The 15,586-nt window shown below is 33.1% G+C and overlaps 1 protein-coding gene across 1 annotated transcript; it reads right to left on the bottom strand.

Moving 5' to 3' along the window:
* Window positions 1-1,403: 1,403 nt before the first annotated feature.
* LOC125066961 (toll-like receptor 6) lies at window positions 1,404-5,964 on the bottom strand. Its single transcript, XM_047675298.1, has one exon. The coding sequence runs from the start codon at window positions 5,559-5,561 to the stop codon at window positions 1,707-1,709; it is 3,855 nt and encodes a 1,284-aa protein (XP_047531254.1). The 5' UTR covers window positions 5,562-5,964; the 3' UTR covers window positions 1,404-1,706.
* Between the last annotated feature and the right edge of the window lie 9,622 nt (window positions 5,965-15,586).

The following is a 15,586-nucleotide window of genomic DNA, read 5'->3' as shown; positions in this document are numbered from 1 at the left end:
CGTAGATATTATATTAACACGAACGAATGGTCAGGTCTGCTTAAAATTGTTCTGAAATTAGCAATTTAATTTAATATTTTGGAAGGTATCAGTAATGCTTAATAAAATAATAGAATCTATAAAAAGAAAAAAAACATTATGGCAGAATGGCTCCTATTAAAACGGACGATTTTAAACATTTTTAATCGACCACAAACATGTCTAATCTCTACGGTATATCTCGTTTTATTCATGTGAGAGGCACAGATATATAGCTATCTGATAAAATCACACGACAGATCGTCCCATTCTCGATTTGGGCTCATAAAAACAAGTTTGCCCATTATTTCTACACTGAACCGTCGACTGTCGTTTTGATAAGGGTGTGGACGTCAAAAGATGTTGATTTCGTTTTGATTCGTTCAAACTGAGATAATGCCCCATTCATTGCTTGAAGTAGGTTGCTGTGGTTAGATATTAAGAACTATACGACGTAGGCTTAAGAGTTGTACGAGTCACCTTTGAAGAGTATTAACAAGTACATAATTAGAAATGGCTTTGATGATTTTTGATATTTCTTTGTTTTTATGAATTGACATTTTCGGAAATTAAATATTTATATTCACACGCTTTAGAGTAACGCAAATAGTTAAATATTTAGTGCATTTAAAAAAAGTATTTATTTAAGACTTAACCAAACAATTGTTAAAAAAATATAATAATTGTTTGCTTATTAAGAAGAAATAGTTATATGTATATCGAGTAGGTAGAATTACAAAAGTAATATTATTTAACAAAAGGATTGATTTATTTTTATTAAGAGCAGAGATTAAGTCGAAATTAGTTTTAAGAAATAGTATTCCAACTATCGTGAAGGCGATCCTACGTAAGTTGTTTAGAGTAACTAAATTTGTCACCGTAATAGCCACTTTGCTGTATCGACTTAACTTGCAGTCTTTAGTTTGCTCAGCAAAGTTTTGTGGTGAATGTTAGTCAAAAGTGAACTAGTTGTTTCGCTATTAATCGTACAAATAACTATTTAATTTAAAACATTATTCTTAATGCTTTTTAGGGTTATGCTTGATTGCATTTTTCTTGTTTTAAATTGAAGACGTTTGTTTGAATAAACGCTAATTATTCTTATGTAGTGAATAATTATAGTGTATGTGTGTATAAATGTGTGTGTAAATTAAAAAAAAAAAGTAAAACGATGAAGAAATAAATAAAACAAAAGCAAATAAAAATTTGAAATGTGTATATTTCACTTGTTGTTCGATAATTTCTTTTGTATTTACAAATATATACAAAAACAAAAATTATATCTATTTACATAATCTTATAATTATAGTTTTTTTTTTTATTTAACGGACTATAACGTAAATGCAATATATTTTGTACATTATGCTTATAAGTTTATAACTTTGGCATTATATAATTTAAGCAATCTATATAATATTTATGTTCTAGTATGTAATTAGGTTGTCAACAACCAACCAATTCCAATAGTCCTATCCTATATATAAATTACTATCGCAGAAATTAGGAATTGAATCCATAAATTAATTTAAAACTAGTTTCAAAATGTACAGATAAATGCAAATTTATTGCCAGAACCTATATATTACACAATAAATACAAATATGGAACAACTTAATACAATTATCACTTTATTGGACTAAATACGTTTAAGCGTCGCAGATTGTAATTTACCTGCGTTGAAGCATACGCTACGCCCAAAGTTGAGCGTGCGGTGGCATGCGGTGGGGATGTGGGTCGCGAGCGTGCACGCCAGCCGGCACAGCTAGCCTGTCGGCGAGACCGTCGGCCAGCAAGGGCGGCAGCTTGCCGGGTGGTGGTGGAGGGGGCGGCGCCGGCGCCCGACCGGCCCCCACCGGTGACACTGACGCGTAAATATTCACCGTCGATCGGTGATATTGACACTTCCTCAAGTCCGGCATTGCGAACCTTAATTTTTGCCAAAACTGTCTATCACCCCACTCAATACACGTATTCGCTTTTAAACACAACCTTAACTCGGGATCGATGTCTCTGTTTGGAAGTTCACCTAACAATATTATTATCAGTCTTCTTCGTCTCTCTTTTAATACTTCGTGTAGTGCAGTTTTAAATTCAAATCGACACCATTCGTTATTTATAAAATTCTTAGAAAGAACTATAATAGTTCTCTTCGACGATTCAACGGCCTCTATAATAGTGTCCGCTACGTAGGCAGAGGCGTTAAAATCTCGGTAATGTAGGCAAAGCCGGAAACTCGGGTCTTGTGATTCCAGACCGGGCGCTAACATCTGAGCGACGAATGCTTCGTCTTTCACACTGTAACTAATGTAGGCGTCAAATAGTCTATCTTTGTCGGCTTCATCGTCGAAAGCTGTATTTTTATAGCACATTCTGAATCCGCAGTGATAGTATACCCATACTCTTAACTCTCGTCTCCAACAAAATATTCCACAAATCAGGGCAGAACTTATTATAAATACAAAAAGTGATATCAGTAATAATGGGAGATAATCATTTATAACTTGATTCTCAATAATTGACGAACTTCCACCAACATGGGTCGTGCAAATTGTGGAATTAAAGTCGGCCATATGAGGACCAATTGCGTTCGTAACGTTGTCAAAAATACACGTTATTTTATCTGAGTCTTCCACCTTGCCTAGATTATTTTTAAACCAGCTTCGGAATTTTTGCATGTATTGACAATCACAAGTCCACGGATTGCGAGAGAGACTTATCTCTACTAAATATGGATTCATCGTGAATTGCCACACGGCAAAAGTATAAATGTTATTCCCTTCCAAGCGCAATACCTCTAAATGCCTCAACTCCATAAATGTTCGATTGTCGATATAATGTATTTTATTGTCTTGTAGATGTAACTCACGCAAATTTTCCAGAGGGGATAATTCGAAACCTAATAACTCTTTTATATTGTTCTTTTCCAAATGTAACACAGTTAAACGTTTTAGTCCACTAAATGTATTGTTGTACAGAGCATCGATATTCGAATTGTTCGCGTATAAAATTTTTAAATTTTTACGTCCTATAAAAGCATGACTCGTCAATCCACCAAAATTATTACCGTCTAAATATAGTTCAGTAGCGTCCATAGGTATAGTGTTAGGTATTTCCGCGTAACCAGCGGCGGAACAGTCCACAATATTCGCCGACCACGGTTGGTCGTGATAACACGTACAGTTCGACGGGCAGGTCATTTCACAATCACACGCGTCAAAATCACAACAATGGCACAATGTAAAACAGTGTGTTTTATACGTACACAAAAACTGGGATGATTCCGCTTCAATGAGCGGAATATAAGTTCTTTCACGATTATATAACAACTTGCAATAAATGCTTTCCAGGTCCATTACACGTGGGTGTTGTCTTAGATGATCGAGTTTATTAATACGTTGTAGCCACTCCATTGTACAGTCGCATTGAAAAGGGTTTCCACCGATATAAAATTCGGGCAGAGGCCTACCCGGATCAACCGGAGTCAAACGAAGAGCGTTGAGATCCATGCTAGTTATCTGATTTGCATACAAATCGACTCGCGTTAAATTGGTTTTTCCCACAAAAGTTTGGGCTTCAACTTGCGTAATTTGATTATCATTTAAAAAGAGAAGCTCGATACTGCTAGGAATAGAAAATGTGGTTATTTTTGTCATTTTATTGAAGCTTGCATCTAACGTCTGCAGACGTAGTTCTTTATCTAAGCGATAGTTATTGCTTAATTCTTTGATGTTGTTGCTATGGACGTCTAACCACTGGAGAGCAGTAGGAATTACGGCGTAATCAAACCATTGTATTTGGTTATCTGACACGTTTAGCCACAACAAAGAGGGTATATTTACAAAGAGGCCTTGAATATCTGTAAGCTGGTTGGCATCCAGTCTAACTGCTTGTAAGTTAGATAAAGTTTCAAAAGCGTTTATATTAATATGTTTAAGTTTATTTCTGGCAAGATTTAAAATCTGTAGAGAAGGTAAGTCGGAAAATACGTCCTTGCTTATATTTTCAATTTTATTACCAATAAGACGTAATCCATATACATTATGTAAGCCTACAAAGCCGGGCTCTTCCAATGAAGTTATATGATTTTCACCGAGATCAAGTGTTCTTAGTAAGCGCATATTTCGTAGCGCTATAGGCACTTTCTTTAAGCGATTTCCATTTAAATTCAAATCCTGTAAGGAGGAAGTATTCCGAAATGCCTCAGGGTGAAGTTCTTCAAGATGATTGTTATCTATAGATAACAGAGATAGCACGTATAGGCCGTTTAAGGCGTAGGCATCGATGTGAGATATTTTATTATATGACAATATAAGTGTATGCAAATTATTCATTGGTGCAAATGTGTCAGCGGCGATTGATTCCAACATATTGTGTTGCACGTTTAATATTTGAAGTGTATAGAGATCTTTAAATATTCTAGGATCGAGTTTCGTCAATCTATTGTTTGATAAATTTAAAAGTACCATTCTTATAAGACCAGTAAATGTATTCTCATTGATCCAAGTACTCGTTAAATGATTGTTAGATAAGTCTAAAGCTAACAATTGGTCTAAGTTAGCGAAAAGACTCGGCGAAAGAACACTGATTGAATTATTCTGTAAATATATTTCTTTAATCACTGGTCGACTATCTCTAAATAAATCTTGCGGAAGTGCAACAATTTTATTATTCGAAAGGTCGATAATTTGCAATTGTTTCAAACCTGATAATGCTTTATCAGCAACCATAGATATCTCATTATCGTGAATATGAAGTTCTTTAAGCCGTCTCAAAGCCATAAAACCGTTTTCGGGCATTAAAACAAAATGATTGCTTGATGCATCTAACACTTCAATGTCCAAGGAACATGACGAATGTGGCAACGAAGATGACGAAGGTGACGGTCCCTCATGTTCACTAATGAGTGCTTGATGCATTGCTCTCTCTCTGAATCCCAAATCACTGACATCCTGAAGTCTATTAGATGATACGTTTAGATACACTAAATTTGTTAAGGGGCAAAACAAGTTTTCAGGAAACGACCAAATGTTGTTGAAACTCAAGTCTAACTTTTCCAACTGACGAACAGCCGTAAAGCTTTCTGATGCGATCTCTAAACTCATAGCGGCCCATTCGGTGTTTTTAGTTCTTATCGTTAAATTTCGGAGGTCTCTCAGTCCGGAGAGTACGCCAGGCGGCCATCTTCCAATTTTACAGTTATCCAAAACAAGTTCACGTAGTTTGACCAAATGCGCGAAACTACGGTCATCTAATGAACTTTTATACATCATTTCTTCATTACACTCTATTCGCAAGGAAGTTGTATGTTCAGATGGTATGACACTAAAGTTTGTTGTATCAAATTCACTGTTTATTGTACGTAGCTTACACGTGAGTGAAACCTCATGAGCATCGTTTGGTCCTCGTAGCCACCACTGACAATCATCGGGAGCTTCATATTTTAATGGTAATGAACTCTGATCGGCCACATTAAGTCCAATTAAAATCCAAAATATTATCTGACCGAAAATTGTATTTCTTGAGGAAGATTGCTGAAGAGCCATTTTTGAGGAAAATAACTATCAAGGAAGAAGAAAAACAAAGCTCGTATGGCTCAGTGTCATGTTTTTTCCGTCGGCATGCGTATGATGCGACCCCTCGCCGGATGTAAAGAATCCATCAATTTATTAATCAATTTCGATGTTAATTCAGCAAACAGTCCTTCTTAATAATATAATGCACATGGTTATAGTTTTTCATTCACAAATAATAGTTTTGATAACATAAACAAAAAATCACACTGTCCACTATATAACAAAGTTCGTTGATAAATTCATACTTAAATTTAATTAGTACGAAGAAATTGTATTATATAAACGTAAGGAGTAAATTTAGTCCTTTTAATCCGATAACTTATAATCGAAACGCGTATTTATAATCGTATTTCACTGAAACGTTCGTGCGAGTGAAGCATCGAGCGACGCGACCGTGCCTCGACGCTGCGTAGAGTCAACTAAATGTGAGTAGAGGCATTGCAGTCGCGTAGAATATACGTTCAGCGGAAGGGTGCGGGGTGCGGGCTGTGATGAGCCGAGCAGTGGCGAATGCTCACGACGACTTATTACAATAAATTATTTTTTACAGAGCTTTAAGAGATCGGCTGTGCGTATCTCGACCGCGGTCTTTGAATGAACGTAGGTATCAGCTGCTTAGGGAAATAAGTCATATTTTTGTTTATTTCAGAATAAGTCTGTCTTAGTGGTGATAATTATTTTGATATTTATAGTTTTTGTGTTATATTAAAATAATTATATTTTACAGCCCACATTGGATTTACTTGGACGTAAGGCTTTATGCAAGCCTTCTGGAGAGTTATACTGATAACATATTCTACCGCCAAACAGTAATAACAGGGTATTGATTTGAATGGTGAGTAAGGAAGTATAGATACAGCACAAGAGACATAACATCATAGTTTACAAGGTGGGTGCCGCATTAGTGAAATTGATGGTTAATATATTTTACAGTGCCAATGTCTATGGGCGGTGGCGACCACTTACCATCATACTTACCATAAATTAAAATTTTCATAAATATACAAACACAGTGCACGATTTAATAATTATTTTTAATTTATATTTTTATTAAAGTAAAAACCAAAAAATGAAACTAGCTTAACTGGCGGTCTTTTTACTAAAATGTACCAAAGCTTAAGTAAGAAAAAAATTAAACCGCTTAGATTTGAAAGAAAAATTTTAACGAGATAAAAAAATAATATTGTTAAGACCTTTTTTACTTCCATTAACTTTCATAAATAAAAACGAATTTAACACCAGGTGAATAAATCCGTGAAAGTAACAAAAGGTATCCTTTAAGAAGAATCAGATTCAAAACCAACCCTTCTATACTTCGAATGGCAAAAATTAAAAAGCAACTATGGTATAAAAGTATTAAGAGCTTAAGGTAACAAAAGAGTTCTGTTCACGCTCCGTGGACCACACTGGCTGTTAGACGACGGAAGATATCATTTTAATCCTTTTAGTTAAGTTGACTATAAAAAGATAGACGTCTCAACGGCATCGCTGTTTTTCTTTTACTCAACTGACGTTTATGCTTCAGGAGTTTAAGATTATTAACTTTTAAATTAAATTACATTACAAAGAGAGTCGAAACTTCAAAAATTCTTAGTTTTCGGAATCTAAAACAAATACAAAAATGCAATTAGGCATATCAGCTTAAGAATAAGTTACGTCTTAGATGATCGTCGCGGGAGAATATTCAACTGAGCAAGACTATAAGTGACAAAAGTGCACTCTATTTTTCTTCATTCTTATGATTTCATGAAATGAGACATGATTGTGGAGAGTTCCAAAGCGGGACCTGCAAATATACGTCGTTTGTGAAGCATATAAATGTATATTAAGTCGAAACATTGTCTAACATTGTCTTCGAACACGCTGGGGCTCAAACTTCGTGTTTTATGCTTATAAGCTAGCGTTTAGATCAATGAGGTAGTTAAATAGACGGTGAGCTAGACAAAACGTCGAGTCATACCTTGTGACAAAAGACCAATTGATTCTGACCAACGCAATAAACTTATAGCCAAGACTTTTTGACAAAAACTGTAAGTCTCTATGATAAGATAAATGAAAACAAAAAATGGAATTAATTGATATATTATTATTTTTGTTTAATTTCCATTGATATATGTATAGCTTTCCAAATTATATTTAATATATTATAAATATTCTGTGAAGTATAGTTCCTTTAACGTGATTTATATAATATTAAAAAAAATAACATCGCCGGTATATAAATAGCAAACATTTCTTTGTCGATATCTTATTGGAATATGATAAATAGTTCCAACTAGCATAAATATAATAACTTACGAATTGCCATACTTTGTTAATATATATATGTTTTAATTAACTATATGTTAAAAAAGAGATATTGATAATGAATAATAAATATCAAAATCTATTTATATTTACGACTGGACAAAGCTATTTCTTACAGAACAGTCTTACAGAACTATTGATTTATGTAAAAAAAACACATTATGTAAGGGAAAATATGATGATAATAACACATGTACATGTCACATAAAATACATTATTCATAATAATTAAAGAAATAAAACATTCGATGACGTCATAACATATATAATTTATGTTTTTGATAACACATGGTGTACTTTGTTGTTTGAAAAAACACAGCCGCGTTGAAGTTTACGCTGGAGTATTCACATTCCGTCACTTTCCGAAATGATCAATCATGTTTTAAGATTTGGGTCCATTTGCAGCTATGGGAGATAATTGATTTTTTATCACTATGAGTAATTTATTTTATTAATATTATTCTGGGTAGCCGAAAGTATTTCGATTGAAATAAGTTTAGTATTTTAGGTTGTAATTGATAAATAATAAAGATTATTTATTATGTTATTTCGATAAATTCGGTTTGGTTTTGGTCATTTTATTTGCAATATTTGTACTATGACAAGTATATTTGTATATTTTGTATATTTTTTCATAATGTTATACATATTCGTATTGTGTGTTCTTATTGTTGCTATGCTGTCTGGATGAAAAATTGTGTGTGCGAATAGCGATTATACATTTTTAATAATTGTAAGTATGGGTCTGAAACTGAACGATTTGAACGAATGAAATTTAAGTAGTAAGGCAGAGTAAAAATATAAGTAGATTTTTAATATTTTCATTGCTAAAAAATATTATAACTTAAAAATAGAATATTACATTATAGGGCTTTTGAATATCATGTAATAAGAAACATAACTCAGTGATCATTTTCTTAGTAAATAGAGAAATATATATTAAGTGATAGCAAACTAATAAAATCTACGCTTTAGATCGCATCGCTCGATCCGTGTATTGTCACCCTTATGTAATATATTAGAGTTTTGTTAGTCAATATGTATCGGAGACTGCGTAGGACGAAAACAACATTAAGGCAATTTGTGACTATCAACTTTTAATCACTGTAAACAATTGATCATTGGCCCGTCGTGATTATGACGGACCGTTCAAATTATTTCGGCATATTTGTACACTGATTTATAATATTTTGTCCAATCAGAATTTGCTTGAATTAATTATAATTATAGATAATTTCAAAACCACACAGTGATAGATATAAATTGATTAACAAACCAAATTAATAACACGAAACACAAGATAATTTGACGCTAATTACGTTGATGGAAATTCTGTGGTGTCTGGCCTGGTTTGAAGTTTTCGGTTAAGATACACGTGTCCTAAAGATTGGGCTATCTCATAATATATTCATATATTTTTTTAAAATTAAAATCAAAATTTACTTTATTCAAGTAGGGTTTTACTAGCACTTTTGAATCGTCATTTTACAAAATCATAAGTGAAGCTATCACCGGTTCCGAAAGTAGATTCTGCCGAGGCGAACCGGCAAAGAACAGCAGTTACTCTTTTCCAAAATTTAAAAGACATAGTTCTGTTAGTCTTATAAGGAATGTGGTTTCAATTTTAATTTGTCAAGCTTATCTTATTCTATATCACTTTAAATAAAATATCTTTATATAGAATAACTGCTTGTAAATATCCTACTGCTGGGCTAATGTAACTTTTCCTTTTGAGAAGGAGGTTTAATATATTACTAAGCTAATAATTATAGGTACTATACGTGTTTCTTATTTGTGCTATTATTTTTTACTAGTTCCCAAAACCTTTATCAAAAGTAATGACTGGTATCAATCTACACTAATATTATAATTACGAAAGTAACTCGGTCTGTCAGTCTTTTGTCCTTTCACAACAAAACCGCTGAATCGAATTTATATATTATGAATTTATACACAGGACTAATTTTTATACATGAATCCTGACAATCAATCCAAAAAAAGGCGATTAAAGCCGCTTACAACAATTAGTACTTTACTTGGTCATAGGGCATTGTGTGAGTCCAGTAGGTACCATCCACTCATCAGATATTCTACCGCCAAACAGCAGTACTCTGTATTGTTGTGTTCCGGTTTGAAGGGTGAGTGAGGCAGTGTAACTACAGGCACAAGGGACATAACATCTTAGTTCCCGAGGTTGGTGGCGCATTAATGGTATAGTGCCATTATCTATGGGCGCTGGTGATCACTTACAATCAGTTGGCCCATTTGCTCGTACGCCTACCGATATCATATAAAAAAACTAGTAAAATATATAAAACCGGCGATTTTAAGAGGACATTATACCTCTATAAAAAGTATAATGCGAACTTTAAAAACGGTTTTTTAAATTAGCATTACCATAAATATCATCACCATTTTCGTGATCGACTCAAAACAAATCAAATCAAATCTTTGCAAATCAACAACGCCATATACATTTACATGTGATGGACGAGGCGAGGATTTGTATAGTTTTATCTAAATGTTTTATCAAGAAATGTCAAGAACGTTAGATTCTCGAATTAGATCAGAGTGGATGACAAAAAATTTTGTATTTTAAGTGCCGACGGACCTCTTGTCACTTTAATTTAGACGAATAAATATAGAGTCTCATAAAATGGAATGCGTTAAATAATAATAAAGTATTATACATTTTATATAAGAATTTTTATTTAATTTTACACTATAATATTATCTCTAGCACACTATATATATGTACCTAGAGATCGTATTTACTTCAGCTCAAAACAATGCTTTTGACGCTATATGTCACTGATATACCACATAGCCGGGTTACATAGGCAAGGCGTTATGAGAACGCAATTAAACTATTAATAATAATTAATTTAATATCTCGTCTAAAATATCTATTTTTGTTATGATATTTTTATATTTTATGTCAGTCTATTTTCAAATGTATTTGTATTTTTTATTCTTCAATATGAAAAAAATACATAGCTCATTTTATTTGTTTGACATTTTTTTCAGCTTTATCAAAGACACGGCAGTTCTTTAGTTATACCAAAAAAATATTATGAAAGTAATAAATTTTCCTTAAAAATCAAACTTCCCCAGGAAATACGGTCGGAACCGACGAATACTTCCTTCTTAAATAAATGTGTTGACAGTCACAGCCACCATTTCTATCCGTAGCATACAATGACTCAAACCAGAGTTATGTAAACAATCCATTCAATATAAAACCATATATCTTATACGACACCGTACGAAATCAGAAAATATGAACCTTGACAGATTCACTAAATTAATATCCTTGAAATGCAATCAAAAGCAATTAATGATTGTTCATTCTTTCGCAGACAGTTTACCTCTCGTTTACTCATATGTTCTCTTTTATATCCTATCTCTTTCATAAAGTGACTGTGTGACAAGGGTTGGCCCGCAATATTTCACTAGCGGTGTTTAGAGGCACCCACGCTCAGGTAGCAAACATTATCACTATTGGCGCTGTTCATAATTTAAAAAAGGTCCGATAAAAAATGTATCGGATAGTGTGTAGAGTCGTTTTAATAAAAGTTTTATATTATTTTATTTAGTACGAAGAAAACAAAATTAATTTGTTTATTATTATAAATAAAAATATATATTCAGAACAGTACGAGTACAATGAGTTCTTTAGTTAGATACTGTCGTAATAAAAAAAACGCATAGTAGGGTGTATTAATATATCTAGTATCGTACACAAATATTACTTTTAAATTTAAATTGTCTCGGCACATAAATATCTCCATAGAGCATCTCCATTCGTTTCTCGTTCGAGTTTTCGAAACGAAACTATGAAACAGATAAAAAATAAGCCGCTCACAGCGAGGTTGCAAAGAAAAAATGAAGAACAAAAATAATAATCTCGAAAAAGATAAAGCGGTTTGGCCGAAGTTTTTTTTTTTGCGATATGCCATCTTTTGTGCCAATTATGAGGCTGTTTTCATATATATTTTTTTATAACGTTTTGTGATGAAACGAATGTCAACGATAGGTGGGAATTTGTGATGGAAACAGGAGCGACGATATTTTATTTTTTATTACTTTAAAAATGTTTGTATTTTTTTATTGAATTTGTTAGATAATTTCATGTACGTTTGTGTTTTTTATTTAAAAATACTTTTGTTTATTTTATTTTAGTAAAATACGGTGAATTTAAATCTTGGCGATAAGGGAAAAGATCTTGAGGATGTCTGTATGTATCTTGTGACATTCTAAGATATGTCTGTGTCTCCACCACACGAGTTTCATTGAAGCAGTGTAGTAAATAAGTTTGAAAGCCTCCTTAAGAGAAGATAAAGCCTTTGACCAGCAATGGAACAACTTTACTTAAACTTTTTTGTTACTTAAACAGCCTTTGTTATAATCTCAATAGTAGAAAATTTAAAAATCTATACTAATATTATACATGCCAAAATAACTCTGACTGTTGGTCTGTCACTCTTTCACAGACAAATCACTGTCACACAATCGAATTTGATGAAATTTGGTTTGAAGTAAGATTTTATTCAAAAGAATGATATCGAAGGCTTGAAAACTAAAACCGAAGCCGCGTGCGACAACTAATACCTATTGTCCGTATATGCACAGATATATATACAGATAACTAAAACATGATATCTATGTTAATGCATATTTAGTTACTAAATTAAAAATACATCATATAAAATACCTTTAGTAAATAAGTAATACGTATTTTATATTTTTAAATGGCGACGATCGTCGACATATATTTACGAAACCGACTTATTTCTTTAACAAAGTTATGTTGATTCTAAATCACTACAATTCGACTGCCTGATTGGTCTAGTGGCAAGATATTATGAGGCTCCAGATCCTGGGGATCAAACCCCAGGTCAGGCCGATAAAAGGTTATTGGGTTTCTCAGTCGAAACCTTCTTAGTAGCAGCCTGGAGTCGGGATATTAGTATTCGTGTATACACCCATGCCTCATAATGCATGTAAATCAGTTGTTCCTGCGCCTAAAATATTTGCGGTCGTATTAGATTTACCATCCCATAGTATTATGGGGGCGACAGAATATCGAGTAAACTTACGTGTGCGCACACGCCTGTGAACTACAAGATATCCTGCATAGTCAGCTGATCGCCAATGAAATTGACCACGGTGTCTGATATCTGTCTAGACGACCTTATTATTATTACATTGACGGGATATAAATGACATGTTTCATCTTGGGGTAGAATATTTCACCAGGAATTGTCCAAACCATAATATATCATTCCATACTTACCCTTCCAAACTAAGAAAGCCATGGTCATAATAGTAATTAATTACGTTACTTGAAAACCTGTTAAGCATGGTTACCCACTTACTAATTATTATACCGTTAATCAGTAATACTTTGTATTGCTGCGTTCCGGTTTGAAGGGTGAGTTGACTGTTGTAATTAAAGTCACAAGGGATAGAACATCTGTGATCCAAAGCTTGTTTTTGCATTGACAATTTATTCCTTAAGCGTATTTAAGCGAATACATTACATTAGGAATAAATCAAAATCTTTCTAAGTTTTTTCTTTCTGAAACATTGATAGATTTTTGAAATTCAATAAGCATGTAACGCTTCTATTATGAAAGTATTTGTAAGATGTCATGTAGAAGTTATTAGTTGTTCGTCCATATTAAAAATGAAAGAAGTATATTTATTATTGTACATTTTTCACTTAAAGAAAAACACTATTAGCGTTAAAACTTACTATCGTATGTTAGCTCTGAAATCGCTGCATGGTTTCCCGCGCCACGCTGGTGCTAGCAAATTATACTGGTCACAGCGGGTATCGCTGCCTTAACGCCATATATTGAATTTCTCTCAGTCACTTAACGATTTATCGATATTCAGTTAAAGAAATCTCATCTATATTTTACTCCTCAAACGATACTTCTCCGTGATAAAGGCTACGTTAAGCAAGATTTATGTTTTCAACGAATCGGAAATATTCATAAATATGATATTTAAATATCGAATAAATATTTTCATAACTTAAAAAAAAAACGTCTTTATAACTAATCAATTGAATTGAAATATTCGTATTCTTAATGAAGCTAAATAAATTACGTTGCTTGTGTTCAAAATTGTATTCCATTTTTAAATCTCAAAGGTTGAGATAAATTTAAGCTAAATTACGTTTGAAATTGGAGGCATAATATTTATTATAATGACGTCATAATGTCATTTGATGGCCTCATATTTGTTTAAATTAAACAAGGTACGCATTCCGGAAATTTCGACTTTAAGGGGAACGGTTAACTTATTTTATATTAAGTACATTTGTTTGAACAAACTCGTTAAAATTACAAAAGGCAGGTAAGTGGATAGAATCAATCTTGTGTAAGAGATGGTCCAACTCAAGATAAAAGACAAAGCCCTTACAGCAAAAGGCCGGCGAAGATTAAATTAGCATTAGAAGGCTGCAAAAGCCTTTAAAGTAGGTACTTGATTAAAATATTCATTGTATATTTTTAGTATTTTTTCTTTTCGTTAATTAGTAATGTATTCAATAATTGCAGTTAAATGATTTCAGACAAGACACAAAGTTCAATTATAAATTTACTGTTTAATTAAATTTTCCAGACAAATTTAAAATTTTCGTTTGATTGACTCATTTAATTAACGCATTAAATCAAAAGGCTCGTTTGAGGGTATATGACCTTTTGTCATAAACCATGTGTCGTTGAAAAGGAGCCGTACATACGAGCCATATGTCTCCAGCGCGGCTTTGCATAGGACAAATCTGTTATGTCTCATACGCCTGTGATTAATTACACTGGCTCACTCACACTCCCAACTGGAACAGAGCGATATAAAGTGTCGGTGTTTTGCGGTAGAATAACTGGTGTGTGCGGTCTATCCTGCGGTACACGTTCAGACGGACTCGTAGTTTTCCTTGTTACTAGTTTCGTGTTTACAAAACAAACTCTAAAATTGGTCTAACTTAGAAGACCGGGAAAACGGTTATATTAAAAATTTAAATATTTAACATATTATGTATATAACAGTAACAGAGTAGCGTTGTTTAAATTGTTTTTATGGTGCTTATTTGGAATATTTTGTGGAAAATGTATAAATACATAGGTATACAACTTACTGTCGCCTGACGAGGTATTAAGCACAAAAAGTAGCATATGTCCTATATCAAGCTTAGCACATAACATATTATTTTCCAGTAAGTAGTGTAATGCTTGCTAAATACTTGAATTAGAATGCAAAAACGGAGGACCTTGAATTGTTTAGCAACACCGCCACTGGCGAATCCATCACTGCTTACCAGCGATAGACAACACTAAGCAAATTATAAATTACTAACAAAAATCGTCGCTTGAGATTCATGTGTTCTCCATGGCGCCATCTTATTGTACTTTAGCGCTTATAATATACGTATTAAGTTGTGGTCATGTTACTGTGATTATATACTTCGACCACAAGTGCCTCTAGCGGAAAGCGTACTTTGTAATCAGACGAATAATTTACGCAAGTCGTTTCAATATTACGCGTAAAATAACATACGTTTCATTCAAACTTATTATTAATACGAGAATAAGGTTTATGTTATTGTTTAACGGCTTAACCTCTCAATCGATCATAATAAAATATTGCATTTACGTTGAAAGGGTTAAAGAAAAGGTCATA

Source organism: Vanessa atalanta, chromosome 10 (genome assembly GCF_905147765.1).
Source record: "Vanessa atalanta chromosome 10, ilVanAtal1.2, whole genome shotgun sequence".
Classification (NCBI taxonomy): Eukaryota; Metazoa; Arthropoda; class Insecta; order Lepidoptera; family Nymphalidae; genus Vanessa; species Vanessa atalanta.
Note: the sequence above shows the minus strand (reverse complement) of the source record. Positions and strands in the feature narration are given on the sequence as shown.

What these genes read in the sequence shown, in the direction of transcription:
- LOC125066961 (XM_047675298.1), bottom strand. Translation starts at nt 5,561, where the DNA reads ATGGCTCTTCAGCAATCTTCCTCAAGAAATACAATTTTCGGTCAGATA.